This window comes from Lutra lutra, chromosome 4, assembly GCF_902655055.1.
Source record: "Lutra lutra chromosome 4, mLutLut1.2, whole genome shotgun sequence".
NCBI lineage: Eukaryota > Metazoa > Chordata > Mammalia > Carnivora > Mustelidae > Lutra > Lutra lutra.
In genome coordinates this window covers 191,023,357-191,047,572 of record NC_062281.1, presented here as the reverse complement: position 1 = coordinate 191,047,572, position 24,216 = coordinate 191,023,357, and the positions used below count along the sequence as shown (strand labels likewise).

The 24,216-nt window shown below is 51.5% G+C and overlaps 2 protein-coding genes across 7 annotated transcripts in view; one reads left to right on the top strand and one right to left on the bottom strand.

Moving 5' to 3' along the window:
* PIK3CD (phosphatidylinositol-4,5-bisphosphate 3-kinase catalytic subunit delta) overlaps positions 1-24,216 on the top strand; it is a 50,012-nt gene that overhangs the window by 5,817 nt on the left and 19,979 nt on the right. For 2 of the 6 annotated variants that reach the window (XM_047723822.1, XM_047723817.1), the window contains exon 2: positions 15,737-15,855. The exons of 1 other annotated variant lie outside the window; for it this stretch is intronic. The gene's annotated coding sequence lies outside the window, so the exon portion shown is untranslated. Of the gene's footprint in view, positions 1-8,687; positions 8,741-13,810; positions 13,954-15,736; positions 15,856-24,216 lie in introns of those variants that run through there. 3 more of the 6 variants (XM_047723820.1, XM_047723818.1, XM_047723819.1) reach the window with 3 other exon arrangements.
* On the bottom strand, positions 9,700-14,344 carry LOC125097425 (translation initiation factor IF-2-like). Its single transcript, XM_047724954.1, has 5 exons — positions 13,967-14,344; positions 13,207-13,825; positions 11,222-11,318; positions 10,925-11,089; positions 9,700-10,303 (listed from the first exon to the last, which is right to left on the bottom strand). The coding sequence occupies exons 1-4, from the start codon at positions 14,342-14,344 to the stop codon at positions 10,957-10,959; spliced, it is 1,227 nt and encodes a 408-aa protein (XP_047580910.1). The 3' UTR covers positions 9,700-10,303; positions 10,925-10,956.

The window sequence follows — 24,216 nt, the reverse complement described above, 5'->3', positions numbered from 1 at the left end:
AAGTATCTGTTCAGGTCCTTGCTTTGAATTCTTTTGGGTACATGCCCAGAGGGGGAATTGCGGGATCCAATAAATGGTTGGTAATTTTATGCTTGATTTTTTGACGAGCAAGGCGCATGCTCCTGTAGTCGGCTTTCTTCACTTAATGTTGGCTCGTGGGCATTTTTCCACTTTGCTTTGCAACCAAACCATCCTTCCCAGGGGCATTGTAAGTGTCCTAAGGGACACCATTGTCTTATCAAGCATCCTCTATTGGGGGGCATTTATGTCGCTTGCAGACACACATGCACACACGCACACACGCCCACGTGCACACAAGATTCTCAAAATATTGTCATGGACATTTTCCCGTATATGAGAATTACTCTATCAGGAGCACCTGGGTGGCTCAGTTGGCTCAGTGTCTGACTCTTGGTTTCGCCCCAGATCATGATCTCGGACTCATGGACTAGAGTCCCACGTAGGGCGGCCCGCTGAGCGGGAGAGTCCGCTTGAGGGTCTGTGTCCGTCTCCCTCTGGCCCTCCCAGTCGTGCGCTCGCTCGCTCTCAAATAAAGTTTGAAAAAAAAGATGCATCAAAGGCATTGAAAATTTTGATGGCTCTTCCTGCTAAGTGGTTTTGCAAGAAAGACTAGACCAGAAAAAAAACAAAATCCCAGTGATGCATAATAGTTTCACGACACGCTCACTAATATTGAATAATATTGGGAAAAAATGTTTTACTCAGAGGCCCCAAAGATAATCATCTTCACTGTGTGTTTTTTTTTTTTTTTTTAATTGCTAATGAGGTTAAATAGCTTTCTTTTTGGCTCTGGCTGTGTGTATAACATGAGGCTTGCTGTGGTGAAATGCTGCGGTTAAACCCCTGCGCTCTGGAATCGGATGGACTCAAGACTCAAAACCGTGGCTTCCCCGCTTGCCAGCTGTGTGACCTTGAGTAGATTCCTTACCTTCTCTGATCCTCCGTGTCCTCTTCTGTAAAATGAAGTTAGTGCAACCTATTCGTAGGGTTGTCTCGAGGATTAAAGGAGATAAAGGGGATGATGAACATTAGCTAGCACGTAGTTGACCGTCAGGAAAGACTGTTACTGTCCTTACCATTATTCTGATTTAAGTTAACAAGTCTCTGTTCACCCTCAAGATTCATCTTGTTTCAACTAGCGGAGACGGGACGGTACACACTTATGCTAGAGGGATTTAGGTTAAGCCCAGGGATCGGTTTCCTGCTCTAAACGCAGGTGGTCCCAGAAGGAAACTGACAGCCACCCTCTGGTGAAAGGGACAGTGTCCTTGGGTGTCTGGCTGGATTTGGGTGGGACGAGCAAACAGACGAGCCTGTGCCGGGTGACGCCTGCCTCCTGGGAGATGAGAAGAGGTGTGACGAGGCCGCCCAGAATCCTGAGTCCCTGGCAGGGCTGTTTCTCCGGGACCCTGTCCCCCTGCGGTCCCGCAGCCTCTGTGGTGCGTAAATGGCAGATAAAGACTTGCTAAATGGTCGAGTCCGAGCTCATCTTGGTGGCTGTTCCACTGCTGACATCCAGAGGCTTCTTAAAACAGTTTGGGAAACTGAGGCAGGCACTTCAAAGGCAGGACCCCTGGGCTTGGGCACCAACCTGCTTTTACAGCCCCTTAGAGGAAGGTGGGGGCCACTCTTGTCTCCAGTAGACAGACCTCGGGGAGCCCCAGGTGAAGGGGACGCCAGCCCATCAGGCGGAGCTGGGGCGCGCCCCACCTGGGTCTGAGGACGAAGTTTACAAAACCGGGATCTGGGTCTCAAATAACCTTTTGTTTCTTTTTTTTTAAAGTTTTAAAAATTAATTTATTTATTTGAGAGACAGAGATCACAAGTAGGCAGAGAGGCAGGCAGAGAGAGAGGGGGTGAAGCAGGCTCCCCGCAGAGCAAAGAGCCCAATGCGGGGCTCGATCCCAGGACCCTGGGATCATGACCCGAGCCAAAGGCAGAGGCTTTAACCCACGGAGCCACCCAGGTGCCCCTCAAATAACCTTTTCTCAAGAAGTTTTCTTGTAGGGGGAAAGACACTGAAAACCCTCAGCTTTCCCTGTCACCTGTGTCTGTGTTCAGAGCCACGGGGAGGACAAGCAAGACCATACCTCCTGTTTTGGGTGCTTCTGGGTGTGGGGCCAGCGTCACTAGGTCCTGTGCTTCCGCCTTCCCTGTTGTGTGCCGTGGCGAATAGTTGAGTACTGCGGCCCATCCGCTGTCTTTTGGAAAGCCCTGCTGAGCTGTGGTCTTTTTTGAAGTTAAATGCAGCAGCACATTGACGATGTGGTTGTTCCTTGAGACCTGTGTGGCTCCGTATATCCGGTGGGAAGCACAGCACAAGGCACAGTGTTTCAAGAATGAGTGGAAGGGAAGCTTAATGTTCGTGTCAAAGCCAGAACTTTAGGGGCACCTGGGTGGCTCAGTGGGTTAAGCCTCTGCCTTCGACTCAGATCGTGATCTCAGGGTCCTGGGATCGAGCTCCGCGTCAGGCTCTCTGCTCAGCAAGAAGCCTGCTTCCTTCTCTCTCTGCCTGCTTCTGATCTCTGTCAAATAAATAAATAAAATCTTTAAAAAAAAAAAAAAAAGCCAGAACTTTAGAATTCCATGTCCAGGTCTTGACTTTGACCTTGACATGTGGATGACCTTGCAAGTTACTTGCCCTCTCTGAGCCTCCAGGTTTTTTGTTTTTTTTTTCCTGAAAATTGGGAACAAGTACTACTTTTACTGGATTATCGCGAAGATTACAAATAAGGAAAAATCTGTCCCAAGTCATGGGCTCTCCAGAAATCGCTCTTTTTGCCATTGGATGAATGAATCCTTGCAGCCCCTGTCATGGGAGCGAGTGGGTTTTAAATGACGGAGGTCTCTGTCAGAGATTGTTGGAATTGGCTGCGTTGTAAAGTCTATCCACCCCTCATTTTATTTGACCCTCCCGGGCCTGACCCATAGGGAAAGGCACACAGCGTGTGACACCAAATACCAACCAGCATCTTACAGGTAAGGGTTGGAATGGCTTTGTCCTTTGTTACCAGCCTGCTCCTCTCAGATGTATCAAAGCCCGAAGTTTATTTTTTCCGGCTTGCTCTTTCTTTCTTTTTTCCTTCCTTCCTTCCTTTCATTTTATTTATATGACACAGCGAGAGAGGGAATACAGGCAGGGGGAGTGGGAGAGGGAGAAGCAGGCTTCCCTTGGAGCAGAGAGCCCGATGCAGGGCTCGATCCCAGGACCCTGGGATCATGACCTGAGCCGAAGGCAGATGCTTAGCGTCTGAGCCACCCAGGCGCCCATTTTTCCAGCATTTTCTAACCCTTCAGGGTCTAAAGGAGCTTGGGGAACAAGAGCAGAGGGATTTTGGGGTGAGATCTTTTCAGGTCCTTTCTTCCTTCCCACAGGGGGGGGATGGCAGGAGCAGCTCCTGGACTAGCCCACCTGGCCTGGACTGGCCTGTGCAGTCTGCCATCCAGTGACCTTGGCAGTTGGAGCTTGTGTCCGCTGGGTCATTTGTAAGCGGCAGCAGCGAAACGGGGGCAACCAAACAGGCGAGGTGCCCCGGAGGCAGCCATCCCAGGACCTTCTGTGTTGCAGGTGTGTGGGAAAGTGGTTGGGGGAGGGTCCGGCGGCTGGCAGTGACCTTGGCCCGCATGGACGGCGCTTCTCCTAGAGAGGATGGGATGTGCATGCTTGGCCTCCAGCAGCCCACTCTAGCCATGACCTTGCTTTGAAGCTTCCAGTTTTATTTTTAACACAAATGTGAATTTTACATTTGATTCCACGATAAGCCCGTGTTTATTTTACTAGGAGGCCGCGCTCCCCCGAACATTGAGTCACATGGATGCTCTGGGAAAATGTGTTTTTTTTCTGTGGCTTCCGCTACTCCCAGGACAGCGTCTCCCACCATAGTTTGAAAGCGTGGATCGGGGCAAAGCAGCGTGAGGGCTGCTATCGTGACCAGACACGCACGGTTTAATAGGAGCCCCGTTTCCCTATGCGATTCACTGGTCGAGTCGCCCAAACTCTGCTTGGTGTAGAGAATATTAAAATGCTACCCCTCAAATTGAGGGGCATCTGGGTGGCTCCATCGGTTAAACCTCCGACTCCGTATCGGCTCAGGTCTTGATCTTGGGGTTATGAGTTCAAGCCCCACCTTGGGCATAGAATGTACCTAAAAAAGAAATAAAATAAAATGTTATCCCTTAAATCCAGACATTTTGACCAAAAATGCATACATGTCCGTTGGTTCACTGATGCACAGACGTAAGGCCAAGGGCTTCAGCCTGAGCTGGCTTGTCGCTGCTGCAGAAGGCCCCCTGCAGGGGACAGTCCCTGTGAACTCTGCTCCTTCCCCCCCAGTCTTTCGTGCCTTGGCCGTTCTGCTGCAATGGAAAGTTTGTTTTTGTGACTTCTCTTCATTGGGTTTCTAAAGCATTCTGCTTCGTTGTCATGGAAACAGCTCTTTCTTTACATACCCATATTTCATCTGCTTTTCCTCTTCCGTGTCATGTAATTACTAAGGTGAACAAGGGTCATGAGCTTCCGTGGGCCCAAGCGAGCCCAGCCAGTTCTTGTTAGTGGGCAGGGACCGGGGTCCCCAGGAGGAGCCTGCTGGCCCCAGTGGTCGGCATGCTCAGGCCCTCAGCCAGATGAGTGGGAGAAGGAGTGGGGAGCACATTCCCCCGTAAGTCTGCTGGGGAGAGGTCGGGTGAGGCGGAGGGATGGGAGGAATTGCCGAGCAGGGACCAGGGCACCACCAGCTCTAGAGGGGAAGCAGCCAGAACCAGTTTCTTTTTCTGTGGAGCCCATCAGCGAGCATTCACACTTCGGAGTTTCCCCAATACCCAGCTAAGAATGGCCACCTTTTGTTAACCGGCCTCTTTCTTTGTCTGATAATGATAATGGCAACAAACACCTTCTTAGCACCAGCTCTATGCTAGGAGGTGTTGTGGGTACTTTGAAAATGCCGATTTATTCTCGTAAGTACTGTTGTGATCACTGCTTTATAGAAGGGGAAACTGAGGCACAGAAACACTTAGTAACTTACTTTGGTCTTGCCCAGCTAGGAAGTGGCAGGACCCGTTCCTCACCCCTGTGTGGGCCGTTTCCAAACGTGGCTGCGTTTGGGAGTGAGCACTTGGTTAGGGTGGGGGGGGGAATCTGGACGCCAGACAGGAGGAGGGGCGGGGCCTCCGGGAGTCCTTGGCTATGCAGGGGGGCTTCCCAGCGCATTCTCACCCGTCCCCTCCACCCCGAGGACTTTTCTTGGGCTCCAAGCCGCTTTCCCTGTTCTTTCTGGTCCTGTGTCTCTGGGAGAGCTGGCATCCTGGGCTCTGGTCCTCTACAGTGAGGGAGATCAGGAGGTTGTGGCTTCTGAACCCCGCCCCGCCCCATCTGCCCAGGGTAGTGCCCATTCTCCCCCTCTGTCCCGAGGAAGCAGGGCCTGGCATCTGAAATCTCAACCCCCTCCTTGCCCAGCTCTTGAACCTTTTGCAGGAAGTCGGTCCGAGAGTCCTCAAGCTGGCGGATGACAAACAGAGCAGCAGGCTCAGGTGTCTCTGCAGCCAGTGGCCCCAGTCCAGTTCCTTTGCACTGACCCAGGAGAAGCGTGTGGCCCAGCAGTGACAGCAGCCTCAGGGGTCAGCCTGGGTCCGAATCTGCCTCTCATTCAGGAGTCGTGCAGCCGTAACCTCCTTGAGCCCCGCTTTCCTCCTTTACAAAACGGAGCCTGCCTTCAGGTCTTGGCGTGACAAATAAATGAGAAAAGAGACAGAAGGCACCTGTGCTTTGCCGGCTGATGGCAGGAGCCTGGTGATGGGCTCTGCCCAGATAAACTGCGCAAGGCTGGACGGAGTCTGAATGTATCCCAGAAGCTCCCGGGGCAGAGGGGGCCTGGACACCTGCTGTGGGAGGGGAAGGTGGTGACACAAGGGCACTTGCCAAGGAGAGACCGACCCGGTGATGGATGATGGAGGGAGGTGTTCAGAGCCCTGTGTGTGATCCCCAGAATGAGTAGTCTGCAGATCTGGGGTCTCGCAAGAACAGGAGGGGAGAAGGACATGAAAGCCCATGGCCAGATGGAGAACTGGAGTGTTGAGTGCCTGGGTAGACGGCCAGTGGCAGAGTCAGACCCCAGGAGAAGGGGGTAAACTGCCACTTAGCTGAGATCCTTGAGAAGGGGACCCATCTCTGCTGCCACTGTGTGTGTGTGTGTGTGTGTGTGTGTGTGTGTGTGTGTGTGTGTGTGATTAGCTTAGGGGGTCGGGACAGGAAAGGGAAGTGGAATTTGCAGTTTTAAAAAGATACTAGTTAATTGGGGGTCTTGATTTTGGGGCAGTGTAGATCTTCTGGGAATTACAGGCTGGGATCTTGCCCGTGGATATTTTTAATATACGTGTTATGTTTTATAAATGTGTGTATGCATGTATGCTGAGTATTTTTAATTGTATAGGGTCAGTGCAAGCTACTTAAGAAAAGTCTGTAAAATACAGATTTGCCAAAGGAAAAGAAATCCACCATCTACCCATCCTAGAAAACTCCAACCACCCAGTGGTTCCTCATCTTTTTCAGGTCTTAAATCCTCTTGAAAATCTGCTAAAGACACGGACCTCTCTCCCAGAGAAAGTCTCTTACAGAATAATGTCCCGGGGTCCCTGGGTGTCCCCCCAAGTTCATCCCAGCCTCATTAGGGTGCACCGAAGGACTGTTTGGGTCCAACCGCTGGCTTCTCTGCATTATGGGATGCTGTCTCCAAAAGCAATGTCACAGGCCAGGGAGGGACAAAAGATTCCAACTTAAAATATGTTTGACAACTTGTTCAAAGTCTGCTTTGAGGGGCATCTGGGTGGCTCAGTCAGTTAAAGCATCCAACTCTGGATTTCAGCTCAGGTCATAATCTCTGGGTCCTGAGATCGAGCCCCACATACAGCTCCACTCAGGGCATGGAACCTGCTTCAGATTCTCTCTCCCTTTTCCTACCTGCCCTTACCGCTCTCTAAGAAAAAAAAAAGTTTGCTTTGAAGCTGCTTCTGCTTTCAGCCTCGACTACCTCTTATGTGCCATGTACAAGTTTACTCTACGCTGTTTAAATCCTTTCTGTTGTCTTAAATTCGCTGCTCCTTTTGGAGGACGTTCAGCAAGGACTGAGTGACCCGAATCATTTAGTGACTCTCTGCTGTAAGGTCAGCTCACTCACGGGGCCAGCTGACCTTTAGGACAGTTGCCACCTGTGGTTTTGTGGTCCTCCCTAGGCTTGGCAGGTGGAAGGGCCTGGGAGAGGTGGGTGCACATCGGGGTTGGGGGCGTCCTCTGCGGAGGATGGGAAGTCAAGTCCATGTCCAGGCTCAGCATGTTAGGCTCCAGGCGGGGTCTCCCTGGAAGGTCAGCCCGCAAACTTCCTTTTGCCAAGTTTCGGGGTGCTGGCGCCGAGGATCCCACACCATGGCACCTGAGGCGTTGGCTCGCTGTGCTTCGCACCATGGCCTCCGCCCCGGGCAGAGGGAGAGCCCTCTACTTCTTCCCGCAGCCTCGCTGGTGGCCGGCCTCCCTGGGTGCCGCCCGGTACTTGGGACGGGAGCCTGAGCTCCTCCTTTTTTAATAAAGCAAGCTTTATATGTCGCTTCATGCACACGGTTCCGTGGCTTTCCTTGTTTACAGAGTTGAACAACCATCACCAGAATCGGTTTTAGAACGGCCTCCTCACTCCACAAAGAAACCCCATACCCGCTCGCAGTCACTCCCCGCTTCTCCTCAGTCTTCCCAGCCCTCGGCGACCAGGAAGCTACTTTCTGTCTCATGGACTTGCCTATTCTGGACATTTCGAGTAAATGAAATCACACAGGATGTGGTCTTTTGTGGCCAGTTTCTTTCACTCAGCCTGTGGCCTCTTCTTCAGAAACACGTCTGACTCATACAGTTACAGTAGCGGGCTTGTTTGTACCGATCGTTTGCTCCGTGCCAAGTACTGATGGGGCATCTGCCGTACTGGAGCAGGTGCTGGGCCACGCGGCAAGGAACACAGCAGCCGTGGATGGTGTATCTGTCATCTCCTGCTGGGTAACAAATGGTGCCAACACTGGGCAGCTTAAACAACAAACACTGATTACCATCGGGCAGTTGCTATGGGTCCAGAATCTGGCAGGGGCTGGGGCTGCAGGTGTCTGGAGCTGGTTGTTGGCAGGTCTCAGGGATGTCCTGCTTGTCAGGGCTTCTTCCCAAGGCAGCTTGAGTGTCCTTCCAGCATGGTGGCCGGCTTAACTCATAGTGAGAGTTGAGAGAGGCAAAGCATACAGGGCCAAAGCCCTCAGTTTCTGTGAACCTAATCTTTTTTTTTTTTTTTTTTAAGATTTTATTTATTTATTTGACAGAGAAAAAGAAAGAGGGACCGTAAGTAGGCAGAGAGGCAGGCAGAGAGAGAGGAAGAAGTAGGCTCCCCGCTGAGCAGAGAGCCTGATGTGGGGCTCGATCCCAGGACCCTGGGATCATGACCTGAGCCGAAGGCAGAGGCTTATAACCCACTGAGCCACCAGGCACCCCCTGTGAATCTAATCTTGAAGGTGATGCGCCATCACTTTGCCCGATTCTTCTGGTCACACACAGCAATCCTGCTCTCCTGCAAAGAGGTGTGAATACCCAGGGGAGGAAGTGACCGGATGTGGTTTCATATGGAAAATGGCCCTCGTCCTAACCAGCGCCCAGCGCCTGCTCGTGAAGGGCCTGCCAGGCCACCTCTGAAGGACCCTGAACGTGAGTTCCCTAGTTCCACGCTCCTCCCTGTCCTCCTGCATCCTTCCCGGCTCTGTGTGTGTAACCAGGGAGCGGAGCCCGTCATGACGACACACGCTGCACTTGGGGCTGCCTGATCATCTGCTTCACACAGAATAATTTTACAGATGATTCTCCAGGAATTTGTGAATTCTGTGTGCATTTCTATCACATGGATGAGCCAGCTTTGGGATTTCCTTTCGTTGGTGTTGTCAAGAAGGATGTGGACTATAACCGTCCCCAGGACCCGTCCTAGTGGGTCTGACACTTCCCACCTTGGCCCGGGGTCACACCATCTCAGGAGTCACCAGAGACACCTTCTTTCCCAGATGGTCCATGAGACTGTCTCGAGGGGCAGGATCAGGTCTTGTTAAGAGGGGCAGAAATCATGCATTAAAAAAACTGAGCCTCGTACCCCGAGGTAGTGGGAATCTCTGTTGTGAGAAGCAGTTTTAGGCTCAAACACATTTAAAAGCTTTAGAAACCTTGCACGGAGCAGCCCGGAGCAGCCGGCCGATCATTTCCTGAGTCCCTGGGGTATCTTCCAGGAGCCTCCATGTGTGACTCACACAGTGAATGCCCTGTTGGTCCCATTTATCCCCTTCCCCTAATTTCTCCCAGGACAGAGTCACAGTTGATCTCCACAAACAAGGAATAGCTTTCCTTCTATAAAAGATACAAAGAAGTCTAAGACGTGGCATCCTCCCACGAAGATCCCATTCTGGAACTGGAGAGACCTCAGAGTCCAGGAAACGGTGGCAGAACGCAGCGTGTCGTGGGACGCTCGGCTTCGAGGTCCGGCTAGGAGCCCCCCCACCCCCCAGAGGCTGTGCCGTCGATATTTGCCCTTGCTGGCTGAGCTGGGCACCGTGTGCAGTCATACCTGCTTTTACAGATGAGGAAACAGCTCTGGAGTGGTTAGAAAACTCTTCCAAACCCAGATCTAATGCCGGGGCTCATGCTCCTACCTGTGGCCAGAGAGTCCCTGCAAGCATTGAGTGCTTTTGGTATACACCGGAAAGATCTTGCACTGTGGACACCAGCATCATTTTTTCCCTCTGCTGCTCCCCTCGGCACCCCAGGTCACAAACTCAGACAGCCTCAATTAACACAGACTTTGGTCTAAGCTTGGGGAATTGGCCAAAGGAAAAAAAGAAACTCCAGATTCTAATTAACTTTGCTTTTTAACTACAGATGAGCCACTTTTTGAATTAATGGGGGGTGAGAGTCTCGAAGATTAATGGAAATATGTGAAGATGGCAGGAAAGCAGGGGCCAGATGTTCCTGTAAGTAGACTCCCTCGTGTGAGCGCCTGGAGAGTAAAAGATCAAGGAGACAAAGCCATGGAGGGATTATATGAAGAACTAGGGAAACTATCTCTCCCCTTTGAGGAGGATTATTTTCCAGAGTCCTCCTGTTTTTCCTAAAAGAATGAAAAACATTTAGCTGCGCTTTTTTTGTTTCTTATTAGTTGCCTCTTTTACTGACTGTAGCATTCGTGTTCTCCACTCTACTCCACATCTCATCTGCTCGCCCCTAAAAATCCTGTAGGGCAGGAGGAATAATTCTAGATTCTTGGCTGAGAACCCTCCCCCCCATCCACCCAAAGATAAAAGACAGGTTAACAGGAGAAAAACAAATTAAATTACTAAAGGACGGGAGCCCCACAAAAATATGAGATTCAAAGATGTCACCAAAGCAGGAAGCTTTATACTTTTTAGACAGAGAAACAATAAATGTATGAAGGATTGACAAAACAGGGGTTCGAGCTTGGGGTAGTAAAATGGTGAAGTAAAAAGGTTTGTTTTCGTGGCCTTCTTGGCCCTAAATTCATCTGGCGATAAGGATGCCTTCTGTCCTCCCCACCCTCCCACCCCACCCCCGCCCTATACGGGGAGGAGTACCTTTCACAGACGCGATTTCTCTCCTGCCCAGGGGACAAAGAAAGTGCCCAGTGTCCTTCCTGCGAGGCTGTTTCTCCAATACCTTTAATTCAGAACGATCAGTATCCCCAAGTGGCGTGTTTGGGGAGGACATGGTCTAAGCCCCTACAATGTGGGGTGCCCCATGTGAACAGGAAGAGGCCACTGGAATTCCAGGAAGGTTGGTGGTTGGGATATTGGTGGGCACCGGGGAGAAGCTGACATTTCCTCACCATGAGCTTACCTGGGGGTGTTGGGAGAGAGGAGGAGGAGTGACTAATGGCGCGGAGAAGCTTTTCTCTTATGGAACTTGTTGATCTTAGCAAGGGGTTTCATGGGTAGGAGCAGAGGTTCATCTGGTTTCCTGCCTTGTGGTTGTAAACTCACAAAGAGGGTCCAATCTTTCTGGCTGTAGCAAGTAGGAAGGCGGGAATCTAATTTCTCTATTTACTCTGCTTTCCGGAAGAGTGGTGAGACCTATTTAGGTGCCAAACTCTTTAATTTAGACCCTCATCTGTATCTCAGAAAGGATTTAACATACCTGAGCCCTGAATGAGGCAGGAATCGGGACACTTTGGTGTTTCCTTTTCTCTCTGCCGCGTTGAGCACACCAGTCCGCCTCTTTGCGTGTTTCCCATCTGTGAGAGCAAGCGCATTTTGAGCAATTACTGTATACACCAGGCATTGTTCCAGATGTTCCACTCACCTGTCTTAATTCACCTCATTCTCCCAAATTACTGTGTGATGTGTCTTTCTGGATTTGTTAGTGCAATTTCAGTCTGTTGTTCTCATACGGGCAGGATGACTTTTGGTGGCTTCTGCCATTTCAAAGAATGCTGGCTTTTCCTCTGGGTTCCAGAGGGACCAGTACCTGATGCTCCCAGCTTGAACCCCAGATTATGTCCTTGGGTTCCACTGCTGATAAGGACCTTGCCTTTGCACTTGGCTTTCCATGCCGGAAAGAAAGGGAAGTCTGCGGGACTGGGTCCCGACGGAGAAGGGCACACACAGTGAGGATGGGGGAGTGGAACCCGGAAGACTGTTTGCCCATGTTGAATCTCTCCCCAGGCTTGGTGGCATGGGGTCATTATCCTTTCCTGGCTGGGGGTTTTTGGGGATGCTACCGACCCCTGTCAGGATGGCTGTCAGAGAGAACTCCTGGCTCAGTCAGCCTAAGTAAGATCCGGCTGTGACTTCTGGTGGCTTATGTCTCATCCTCATACTCCACCCCAGCCGCAGCACCCCTAGGCTCCCTGCCGGTGAGTCAAGGGCAGCTCAGCAGGAGGCCCGCCCTTTATCACCCTGACCTCCTTCCATGTTGCCTGGCTCCCCTTCCCAGCTGGGGGTGGGAGGAGTGAAAGGCAAAGTAGCAGCAGCCCCGGAGTGTAGCCCTGGGGTGGACGGGTGGCACACTGGGTGGTTGCCACCAGGGCCCAGGCTCCGCCTTTTCCAGATGTCATCTGCCAAGTGCATAACCACACTGGGCCGTGTGCGTGGCCGGGGGAGGTTCAGTGTGTGAATGTGTGCCGTGGGTGTGTGTGTGTGTGTGGTCTCTGTGTCTGTGTCATCGTGTGTCAGTTTACATAATTGTGTGTGGGTGTGTCTTCGTGAACATGCATCCATGTGTGTCTGGGCACGTGTGAGGGAGTGACTTGGCGCATGCCTGAGTGTGGAGTGTGTGTGTGTGAACGAGTATGGGAGTGTTTGTCTTTCTGAGTGTATGTGACATCGGGGTTGGGATGCGGAGGGGGATGCCTCCTCTTGCCCTGAGATGTCAGGGATGCTGGACCCCAGTCCTGACAGGGTTGACGGGTGCTGGTGGGGGACACAAAGGTCACCGAGGGTGGTGGGACCCCCCCACAACCTGGTCCTCTCATCTCAGGCTTCTTCACAATTCCTGGAGCTTAGGGCTGTTTTTCTCCTTTACTCCCCTGGGGGCACAGGGCAATGGGGGCGGGAGGCGTGGTACAGAGGGAGGCTCTGGGGTCTCGGATGGACGGCCTGCCCTGGGCGCCTGGCCTGGAACACTTGGTGCAGGCGGAGACGACTACCAGAGTGGTCCTCAGACCACTTCTGTCCACCCCGGGGCAGCTGCACCTGCTGGGACATCTGGGGTGATTCTGCACTCGCACGCTTTCTCCTCTTGTTGCTCCACCGGGGCAGAGCTTGAAGTCTAGAGCTGTGGAGCCTAAAGAACATTCTGAGGGACACGGGACACCGCCGGGCAAGAAGCACAGCAGTCCCGTGCCAAACCATGGTCGTTCCGAAGCTGGCCCTGCCGCTGCGTGCGACCTGTGTGCACGTGAGGGTCAACCGCTTGCCCTTGGAGCTTCGGGTTTGTCATTTACAGCCCGGGGGGGGGGGTGGCGGGGAACAGCACCCACCTCACAGGGGGATGCGCGGATTCCCTGGAGCGCTGTGCGAGGCGCAGGGTGGGGGGTTACTGCACCAACGCCCCGCCAGTGCGAACGTGGTTCATTGTCATGCATGGATGTAGGAGCGAAGGCCCCGGGCAGATCCATTTACCTGCTGAATCCGACCTGTAAGGGGAACCCCGATGGAAAGGCAGGCCCAGCGGCCGGGGAACAGCTCGCACACCGGATGGGAGCCCAGACCCCGGGATGGCCAGTGACGCGGGTGACCTAGGCTCCAGATCAGGGACGGAGGTCCGGTGCCCGTCGGTTCTGGTGACTCCCTGGGGACCCGGGCGGGGAGAGCGGTTTGGCGGACCACCAGCCCCCGCTCCCTTTGCAAATGGCACTTTCAGTTCTCCGGTTACCAGCCGGGAGGGGAGCCAGGGCCAGCATGCGCACGCCGCCCGGGGTCCCGCGGTGGCCTGGGCGCTCGCGGCTCCAGGCGCACGCCCCACCCGCCGGGCGGACTGGAGCAGCGGGGGTCGGGGAGGAGTTGCAGCGGCGTCCGCCGCGCCCTCCCCGCGGTCGCTGGCTCTCCGACACTCCGCCTGGCTGGGGGCGGGAGAATTTGCCGACGGTGCCCGCGGCGCGGCGGGCCCTGGCCCCGCCCCCAGTCCCGCCCCCTGCCGGCGCCCCGCCCCTGGCCCCGCCCGCGTCGGCCCCCTGTCCGGGCCCCGCCCCGGGCCGCGCCCCTCCGCTGCTGCCCCGCTCGCCGGCTCCGCGCCGCGGGCCTGCCCTCAGGCCCCCGCGGGCTCGGAGCTGCCGCCGGGAGGCTCGCGTAGCTCCGGGACCCGCCCGCCGCGTCCCCTGGGCAACCGTCTCCAGGGAGATCGGGCCCCGCCCCCGGCACCGACACCCGGTACGGAGCCCACCTGTGCGGGCGTCTGCGGGGTCCCAGTGCCCCCCTGCGCACACCCGCCCCGCCCAGCGCCCGGCTTTGTCCGCCTGGGGCGGTCGGGGTCCAGGGGCGTGGGGACTGGGGGAGGCGCGCGCGTCCCGGGGCGGACCGGACGCTGCCGGGGAGGCCGAGGCAGGGGGCCGCGCTCGCGTTGTGATTCCCGGGTGTGGGCTGGTTCACGCTCTCCCGATCTCCGTGCATCCCTTTTGTGCCTCCGGGGGGCGGGGATCCGGGGTGTCCCGCTGCCGCCCTTGATGGGATGAGCAGGGCCCTCAGCCGGGCTCCGGACGTGGACGCGCCTGTTCAGGGCAGGCTGTTTACTTGTCAGGGACCCAGCAGTTGCCGCGTGCATCCACCCCTCCCCCTGTCCCCGATTCGGGACGGAGCATCCTGCGCTGTGTCGGTTCCTGGCGTTGCCTCCCAAGCTTTGCCCTTGAACCCAGAGGGCTAGAGGGCGGGCGACCCAGATCCCGAGGTCCTGGGCGCCAGGAGGGCCAGAGCCGAAGACGCACCTTCCTCCGGGAAGAGCCTCCTCCTCGGCCGCCCTCTTGTGAATTCTGCCCCAGCTCCCTGTTTCCTGACCTGAATTCCTGAGGACTAATTCCTTCTTGCTTTCCCTAACTCTTCCTTCTCTTGGCTCCATCATGTTTTCTGCTTTGTCTTTGCTCGTTTTGAAAGTGTTTTCTCTATAATCGTGTCTCATTTCCCTGTAACCGAACTGCTGGGTTTGTCCTCTTGTTAATAACTCCATTGGTCAGCAGTGGAAGTTCGTTCTTCCGCAGCTCCTGGCGCTGACCTCTCATTTCCCTTGCTCTCCTCCGCTGAATGCTGGGTGAAGAGACCGTCCAAGCCCCCGTTCCTGGGCTCCGGCAGCAGGGTCCATCGGGTATCCTGCCCGGGATTCGGCTCTCAGCAGCGAGAATTCCAGCCCGGTCCCTGGGAACTGTATTCTTGGAAGGGACACCTTTTCCAATGGCTTCCCAGCAGTGGGCTTTTTACTTATGGCGAAGCAAATGATTTAGGCTTCCCTGCTCTTCAGAAGCCCTCCCAGCCTTGCCCAGTGGGCTCCCGCTGTGGAGGTAGCTGTGCCCGGGGCCTGTGTTTTGGAGAATGGGGCGGATCTTACTCGTAGCATCCAGCCTGCTGGGCTTCCGGAGCTCAGGGGTCTTCCTGTCTCTGGGGTCAGATTATTTACTGGAGTGGCGGGCAGTGGGGGGAAAGAAACTCCAGGGATGCAGTAGTGGGAGGCCCTTCTCTCCACACACCCGCCCTTTTCCCTCTTCTGCAGGCAGGGATGAATCTGCCTGTATGATGCAATTTAGTACTTAAATGGGGAACTCAAGTCCAGGAATCTGCTTTTCCTATCCCTTGAATGGAACTTGAACCCAGGCTTGACACAGACCATTACACTTTGCCTTCAAAAAACCAAACAAAACCAACGAATAACTAAGCATGATCTGAGGTATATACCTATATATTTCTGTGTCATGAAATGTTCCGCTTTGCTTCCGTACCACCAAAGGAGCTGGGGTGGCGGTGACCTGGGTGGTGAGAAGGGCCCATGAAGCAGAATGTGACTGGTTTGCGAAATGAGAGCCTAAGCGAAACAGTTATTTTTGAGCTAAAGTCCTGTGAAGGAATGTTTTGGGGAGAAGTTTTGGGGAGACTTTCTCCTTCAAAAATTTCATTCATTCATTCATTCATTCATTCTTTCTTTCTTTCTTTCTCCCCCCCCCCCCCCCAGACAGATAAGGAGCTCAGAGTGAGGCAGGGGCGGAATGGTGCTCATTGATTCCAAAGCATCTTTGATCTGCCAGCCAGAGGGGCCTTTGCTGCTGGTCTTTCTTGGACCATTCCAGAGAGGTAGGTTGGGTGAAGGAGACAAGTGTGTGGGAAAGAAGAGATGTGATTTCGTAGACAGCTTAAGAATTTGAACAGACTCCATCCTCCCTGACCATCCAGCCAAAGGAGAAGCTCTCTGACTTCTGATCTAGGACTAGATCATGCAGAGGAAGAGAATGACCCAGATGCGTGCTATGAGCCAACAAAGGGAAATGAACTAGACCTGGGCTGGCTCCCCAGGAGAGGGATACTGCTGCCCATGAAGGGAGGGGGGAGGCTCTGCTCCCAGGAACCCTGGGGCTCATTACTAAGTTATTTGACTTGCTTCAGTCATGGTAGAGTTGGGCTGGCCTTTTTGGGGAAAGAAAAATGAAAACTTCCATCCAAAGGGAATGGAGTGAATTCTTGCAACTTGGCATTGCTTCTCAGAGACTTCTTAGGTAGGGACATTCTGTCTTTCCAGAGAGTTGGCAGTCGCTGTATCAGTAAGGCAGTGCTCATTAGAACTCCCTGGATGTTCGCTGGGAGATGGATACAGTCCATTCTTGGTGCAAATGAAGAAACTGAGGCCAGAGACTGATACTGGCCAAGCATTGGCTTTGCTGTTTGGATGCTTGAGCAGCTCCTGTCATTTCTGATGGAAAGGAGCCCAGGCTTACAACCTGGGGGCATCCTTGGAAGCTTCCCCCCACCCCCGCCCCACCCCAACCTCTTTTTCTCTAGATCTTCATCAGTACTTTCTGAACTTCTTTGTTAGTGTGGCTCTCCTTAAAAAGCTCAAGATATTAAAACAGAATTTTGACCTATAGAGTTGAAAAAAACGGAGTGCCCTGTGGTCCAGGCAGAGATTGGCTTAGGATGTCCACTCAGCATCCTGTCCCATTTCCGCCACCCTCTGAAGATCTTGGGGTTGCTTCCGTGGAACCCCAGAACTCTGGAACATAGTTAAAAACCATGGATTGTGTAGACCTCTGTTGGGGGATTGGAGTTTCTTCTGTACATCTGTTTATCTATTTGCAGTATCTTGATTCTCTCTCTCTTTTTTAAAGATTTATGTTTGTTTGAGAGAGGGAGAGAGAGAACACGGGCACAGGGGAAGGGACAGAGGGAGAGGGAGAATCCCAAGCAGACTCCGCGCTGAGCGTGGAGCCTGATGCGGGGCTCGATCGCATGACCCAGAGATCATGACCTGAGCCAAAACCAAGAGTCATATATTTAACTGACTGAGCCACCCAGAGGCCCCAACAGTATCTTGAGTCTTGTTTCAGTAGATGTCTTTTAATAATTTTTAACCCTCATACTTTTTCATTTATTAAGAAATGCCCACTTACTGTTGAAAGTTTGCCCCCCAACTTGGCATAACCCATTGTCCCCTAACCACCCCCGAGGGAACCACTGTTTCCTTGAAGGGGTATCCTCCCCCAAGTCCCCCAGAAAACCTCCTATATGCCTATCTTTGGAAACTTACTTTTTATGTATTGTTAAATGTTACTATGGACTTCCATGAAAATACGACTAATTGAATGCATATGTTTCTCCTGGCTCTGTTTCAAAAGCCCACTAAAATGAGAGTAAGGGATTAAAAAAGGACAAAATTCTTAAGAAAACAGAAAAGGAAATGACGGAGGAGGAGTGAGCAAGTACTTTGAGAAACAGAAAGCAGGTCGGTAAAAGAGATGTAAAACTTAAAGTCTAGAATGTCCTGTGTCATGGTAGAGGAAGGCAGGTGTGTTCAAGGACCCACCAAAGGCCCAAGAGTGGGAGCTACAGTGTTCCTGATGACGGACTGTGGGGTGGGCTGGAAGCAGGAAAATTGAAGGTGTGTGTTGGAGCAACAGACCCCTCTCTCAGCCCACATAGTCAGGTGGCTCCCTCCTCCATCCCAGTGGAAGATGCCTGTTTTTCCAGAGGCCTCGTTGAACCAGAGCAGCTCAGGCCTAGACTGGAGTGGAAGGAGGCATGGGATCAGCTGAATATAAGAGGCACTGTATTGAGAACAGAAAGATTCAGTGAAAGTTGGTATACTAAACAGTGAAACCTTTCCCTGCTTGGCTCCCAGAACATGGCAGCCTAATCTATACCCCTCTCTGGTTGGGGCCTTGAAGAACTTCTCTCTGAGGAAATGGAGCTCACAAGAAAAAATGACCCCCAAAGACTAACATTGAAGGGACCCTCTTGGAAAGCTTGCTTGCTGCTTTGTCATTTCACAGTGATGCCTGCCAAGCAACTAGCCTTTATCTGTGCACAGACAGCTCTGAGTGCCTCTCTTAAGTTTGAATGTACACCTGTGGATCATCCCACATAGAATGACGTTCCTAGCATGAAAAACAGAGACCCAAATGAACAAAAAATGGGCCAGAAGTCATAAACATGGTTGTTGAGAAACAAATACTCATGAAACAACAGTAGGCTCTGGGATATAAAAACTGTGATGGTAGAGGTGTGGTGCTGGCTCAGTCCAGAGCGTGTGACTCTTGATCTTAGAGTTGTGAGTTCGAGCCCCATGTTGGGTATAGAGATTGCTTAAATATAAGATCTTTTTTTTTTTTTAAATATTTTGTTTATTTGACAGAGAGATGGAGAGAGAGCACAAGCAGAGCTGCAGGGAGAGGGAGAAGGAGGCTCTCTGCCCAGCAGGGAACCCTATGTGGGCTCTATCCTAGGACCCCGGGATCATGACCCGAGCGGAAGGCAGCCACTTAACTAACTGGGCCACCCAGGTGCCCCTAAAAACAAAATCTTAAAAAAAAAAAACCAAAAACCAAACAAAACAGCAACTAATAGTAGAAGCAAAAATCTCAGTAGAATAGAGCTAGAGGGCCCCTGGGTGGCTCAGCTGGTTGAGCGACTGCCTTCAGCTCAGGTCGTGATCCACGAGTCCTGGGATGGAGTCCCACATCTGGCTCCCAGCTCCATGGGGAGTCCGCTTCTTCCTCTGACCTTCTCCCCTCTAGTGCTCTCTCTCACTTTCTGTCTCTCTCTCTCAAATAAGTAAATAAAATCTAAAAAATAAAATAAAAAAGAATAAAGCTAGAGATTGAAAAGTGAATTTCTTTTTTTTTTTTTTTAAAGATTTTATTTATTTGACAGAGATCACAAGTAGGCAGAGAGGCAGGCAGAGAGAGAGAGGAGGAAGCAGGCTCCCTGCTGAGCAGAGAGCCCCATTCAGGGCTCGATCCCAGGACCCTGAGATCATGACCCGAGCCGAAGGCAGAGGCTTTAACCCACTGAGCCACCCAGGCGCCCCGAAAAGTGAATTTCTATGAAATAAAACAAAAAGACTTAAGAGATGGAGAATAAGAAAGAAAATATAAGAAAACTGGAGGATCAGTTCAGGACTCCTGCTATCCACCTCAGAGGAACTCAAGACAGAGAGAAAAATGAAGAAAAGGAAGTTACCAAGCTATAGGAAAAAATTCTAGAACTGAAGGAACTTCTGTATAAAGAGTATCTGAGTAGAACTCAACAATGAGTAATAGAAGTAATAGTAGAACTCAACAATGAGTATGAAGAGTATCTGAGTAGAACTCAACAATGAGTAATAGAAGTAATAGTAATAGTAATACTAAACAAAAAGTAAAGTGTGTACTACAGGACGTCATCATGAACTTTCAAAACTCCAGCGATAGAACTTGCCAAAAGCCAACAAAGAGAAAAGGGGCCACATCTAGAAGATCAGATAAAAAATGGCACTGGACTTCACAAAAGCAGCACCAGAAGCCACAAGACAATGGAGCAACTCTTTCAAATTTCCAAGGGAAATTAATTCCTGGGCGAGAATTCTGTAATTGTCATTCAAACAAAATAATAGCATAAAGGCACCTCTGTAGGTGTGAATTTTCCAAAGCTCTGTGTGTGCACACGCATGCACGTACACACGCCTTTGTATCACTGTTCAAGGAAACTCATGGAGACGGTGCCCTACGAAAATGAGAGTCAACTAAGAAAGCGGAACAAGTGATACAATATGTGATTGTCTCTTGTTCTTATTTGGCTCCGTTCCCAAATAGCTTTCAGTATTTCAGCTGTTACCTTACTTCGAGTTTTGCAAGTGCAGAGGAAAAAACCAAACACCTACCCAACCACGGGAACTGAAAAGTACTGACTTCTAAACTTTCCCTGTAGCCGGGGCCCGTGACCTAGACTCCATGGATGAGTGCACCCATGCTGTATTTTGGCAGAGGAGAGGGATGAAGCATGTGCTGTACCGTGGTTATGGCCCTGGCAGCCATGATGGGCTCCAAGGTCAACTTGTTGGCATGGACATGGCCGAGGTACCAACTGGCATTTAGTATCAGTGGCAGTAGGGGCAGTTCCGCCATCAGACCTGCACTGGGGAGTCCAGGGTACCAGGTTCTGTTTCTTTTTTGGTTCAGCTTTCTGTTTTTCCTGGAGTTGATAAGCACCTCCTCGTCTCTTTATTTGCTATGTTCGCAATGTACTAATCACCAATTCTTCCTCAAACTCTCCAACAGAGCTGTGAAACTCCTCACAGTGCAGCAAATAAGCCAAATGATCTGTCAGCAACTTTTCTGCTTAATCAGTGAGAGCTGGCTTCTTTACTTGCAACCCAGAACCTTGACGGGTGGAGAGAATGGTGAGAATTCCCATCATCACGGTGAAGCAAAGTCCCAGTGGTGCAACTGCACAGCCCGCGTAGAGATCAGCCGGGCGAGTTTGGAGCAGTATAGCTGAGGGCACCAGGAGGGATATCTTCAAGAAAAAAAAAAAATGAAGCTGGTGGATTATCGGACCTGTTTACCGTTTTAGGAAGAGTTTCATAGTTCTGTTACAGAGTTGGGGGAAGAATTACGTATTTGCATATATAAAACAAAGGAATTATATTTGTACATAGAAAATGAAGCAAATTATAAGTGAGGCAACTATCAACTATAGAAATAACAAAAAGTTGAATAAGAAGGAAATAAAACCAGAATATACTATGTGGTTTAGTGTTAAACACTGTTTATGTAGTCATAATAATGTAAGCACTTCAGTTGTTTTTTTTTTAAGATTTTATTTACTTACTGAGGGAGGGAGAGGGAGAGGCAGACTCCCCACTGAGCAGGGAACCCGATGCGGGGCTCGATCCCGTGACCCTGGGATCATGACCTGAGCTGAAGGCAGACACTTAACCAACTGAGCCACCCAGGTGCCCACAAGTTTGATTAACAAAAAAATTAATCACGTAGCTATGTTCAGAAGATGGAGAAGAGGATATATGCGTGTGTGCAGAAGGCACAGTCTCATCTTCTAAGGTCAGAAGTTAAAAGTCGGAAATCGAGAAGTACCCATGTGAATCGGTTATTTAGAAAATTAGAGACAGGGGCACCCGGGTGGCTCAGTGGGTTAAGCTTCTGCCTTCGGCTCAGGTCATGATCCCAGGGTCCTGGGATCGAGCCCTGCATCGGGTTCTCTGCTCAGCGGTGAGCCTGCTTCCTCCTCTCTCTCTGCCTGTCTCTCTGCCTACTTGTGATCTCTGTCTGTCAAATAAATAAATAAAATCTTTAAAAAAAAATAAAAAAAAAAAAAAAGAAAATTGGAGACAAATACCCAAAAAAAAAATCTGAAGCCGGGGGTGGGAGGTTTGGACGTGCAGGGCGGGGGTGGGGGGCTGCTCTTTTTTTTTTTTTTTTTTTTTTTTTTTTTTTGCTGCAAACGGTTTAGCTTTCATTAATTTTTAAAACCACGTGCTTGCCTGACATTCCTAGATAACAGAACTTTGAAATCATTGTCATAGGCTCCATATTCACCCGTTAACAGCTGTTTCCATTTTTTCTGTGCTTTCTGATACGTTTTGTCCACAAACAGATGTTGCCATGGCGAACGGAGGGGCACCTGGTTCCATCTCTCGGGGGCTGTATCTGCAGGGCTCTGGTACACAGGTGCCGTTGTGATGACTGTCTTCACTCCTGTTAATTATCAGAATTTCCCTGTGATTTTTGATTTTCCACTTTCATGAAAACCATAGATGAGTATCTTCGTACATGTAGCTTCCCCGCACCCCCTTTGCATTGCTTCCTTAGGATAATTCCCCAATTTCCCCAAATTACCAGACCTAAGAGCGTGGACCTGTCTCTTGATTTTGATGGCTAGTGTCAGATTCTTCCACTCGGGTGCAGGCCCTTGGCCTCCCTGGGTGGGCTGTGAACTGAACATCATAGGAGATAGTTGGGATCGAATTTTTTTGGTAGGATAGTTGGCTCATTTTTCTGATGACATCAGAAGAAGTCAGGAGTCTCTCTCTCTCTTTCCCTTCCTCTCCTTCTCTCTCTTTTCATAGAACAGAATTTCCAGAGACCTTTGCTTCTCATTCTTCGATGTCTGTGTATTTGGTTCTCCTGCACTGAGGATTTTTTTTTTCATTTTTAAATATTCAAAATAAAAGTTACCATTCTATTAAATAATAGAAGTTCAAGGGAGACCCATTTAAAATGGGAGAGAGTATGGGACACCTGGGTGGCTGAGTCGGTGAAGCCTCTGCCTTTGTCTCAGTCATGATCCCAGGATCCTGGGATCAAGTCCCAAGTCAGGCTCCTTGCTCAGTGGGGAGTCTGCTTCTCCCTCTCCCTCTGCCTCTACCCTCTGCACTCACGCCTTCTTTCTCTTTCAAATAAATAAAATCTTTTTTTAAAAAGGTGTTATTTATTTATTTGACAGAGAGAGTGAGGGAGCACAAGTGGGGGGAAGGGCAGAGGGAGAGGAAGAAGCAGGCTCCCCTCCCCCCACTCCAACCTGAGCAGGGAGCCCGACGCGGGGCTCCATCCCAGGACCCAAGCCGAAGGCACACACTTCACCGACTAAGCCACCAGGCGCCCCAATAAAGAAATTCTTTTTTTAAAAATGGGAGAGAGTGAAAAGAAGAAACAAAGAAAGAGGGAGGCAGCCCCGGATAGAGGAGGAGTCAGTTAGCTCACGCCCTCAGCTTACCCGCCAGTGGACATTGGAGACTCCGTTATTTCATCCATCCTCGGCCTTCATCCCTCCCATCCCTTTCCCTCCTGTGGTGGGAGCCTGGGGTGTCACCACCCTCCAGACAAGCCCCCTCTTCCTAGTCCTGGGCATGGTTTTGGGGGTGTCTGACTTGGCTGGCCTCTGGCTTCTGGACATTTCCCTCCCATCCTCCTTTGGAGACAGGTTCCTCCTTCACCTGACCACCACCGGACCCCGCCCGCGTAGCCAAGTTCTCCCTCTTGCTGGGGCTGCTGTTCCTTTGCTGTGCCACAGACACTTTCTACCCCACAAACTGGGGTGGCCAGAGGGGACAGAGGATGCTGCTACTCCCGGGTCTCTAGGGGAGACACCCTGAAGCGGGTCTCATGGAAGGTTCTGTGTTTTGGGAGAACAGCTCGCTTGTCCTAAAACTACACCTGTTGGGGGAACCCGGGGCCAGTCCCATTTTCCATCTGGTCTCTACCTGCAGCTCTTTGTCTGGAAGTTGTTGCGGGCGGGGAGCTCTAAGGCTGCTGGAAAGCCTGATCCCCAGCCCAGATGAGCAGAGGATGGGGGCATTTAGTGGCAGGTGGGGCCCGAGCTTTCCCGCATTCATCTTGCCTTGCCTGCTCTTGCCTGGGGCCCTGAGCTCGTGGCTTTCCCACCTCATTCTTGCCTCACTCACTTCCATTTTCCTCACGGCAGCCAAAGCAATTTTTGTCCAGCATAAAGTCAGGGCTTATCAATCCCCTGCTTAAAACCCTCCAGTGGCCTCCCATTGTCGTGCTAACAAAATCTGGCTCCACACTGTGCCTATGAGGCCCTGCAGGGTCGGGGCTCACCGCCTCTCCCAGTCATCCCGCCTCTGGGTCGTTGACTCCAGCTGCCTGGTCTCCTGCCTCAGGGAGAGGCACTTCCCGCTCCAGCTGCCTTTCATGGATCTTTGCCTGACCTTTCTCATCCTTTGGGCCTTGACTCCAAAATGATCTCTCTTGAGCGCCCTCCCCTGAACTACCATCCAAAGGAGACCCCCCCGCCCCCTGCAAGTCCCTTTTATTCTGTTCAACTCTTTTCTTACCCGAAGTCATCTTTTTCTTTCTTCCTTTTTTTTTTTTTGCTTTTTTCCTGTTCGACTAAAAACTCCAAAGGATTGGGGATGGTTGCGAAGTGGGGCCTCTGGATAAAGCACCTTGGGAATTCAGCTCTGAAGTGCCTGCGTGCCCCCCACTTTGCACATACATTAGGCAACAGGAAAAGCATCCACTTCATTCTCCGAGGAAGCGAGTCTGGAAACAGAACACTTACTAGGAGGACTTTCTGGAGTCTGAGAAGCACCTTAAAATCAGCCCAGGTCAGGAGACCTGGCTCCGCGCAGCCTGGTTCAGAAGGCCAGCCCAGGTGGCTCCCTATCCCTTGTCCCAGTATCCAGCCCAGGCTGATGGTAGATAC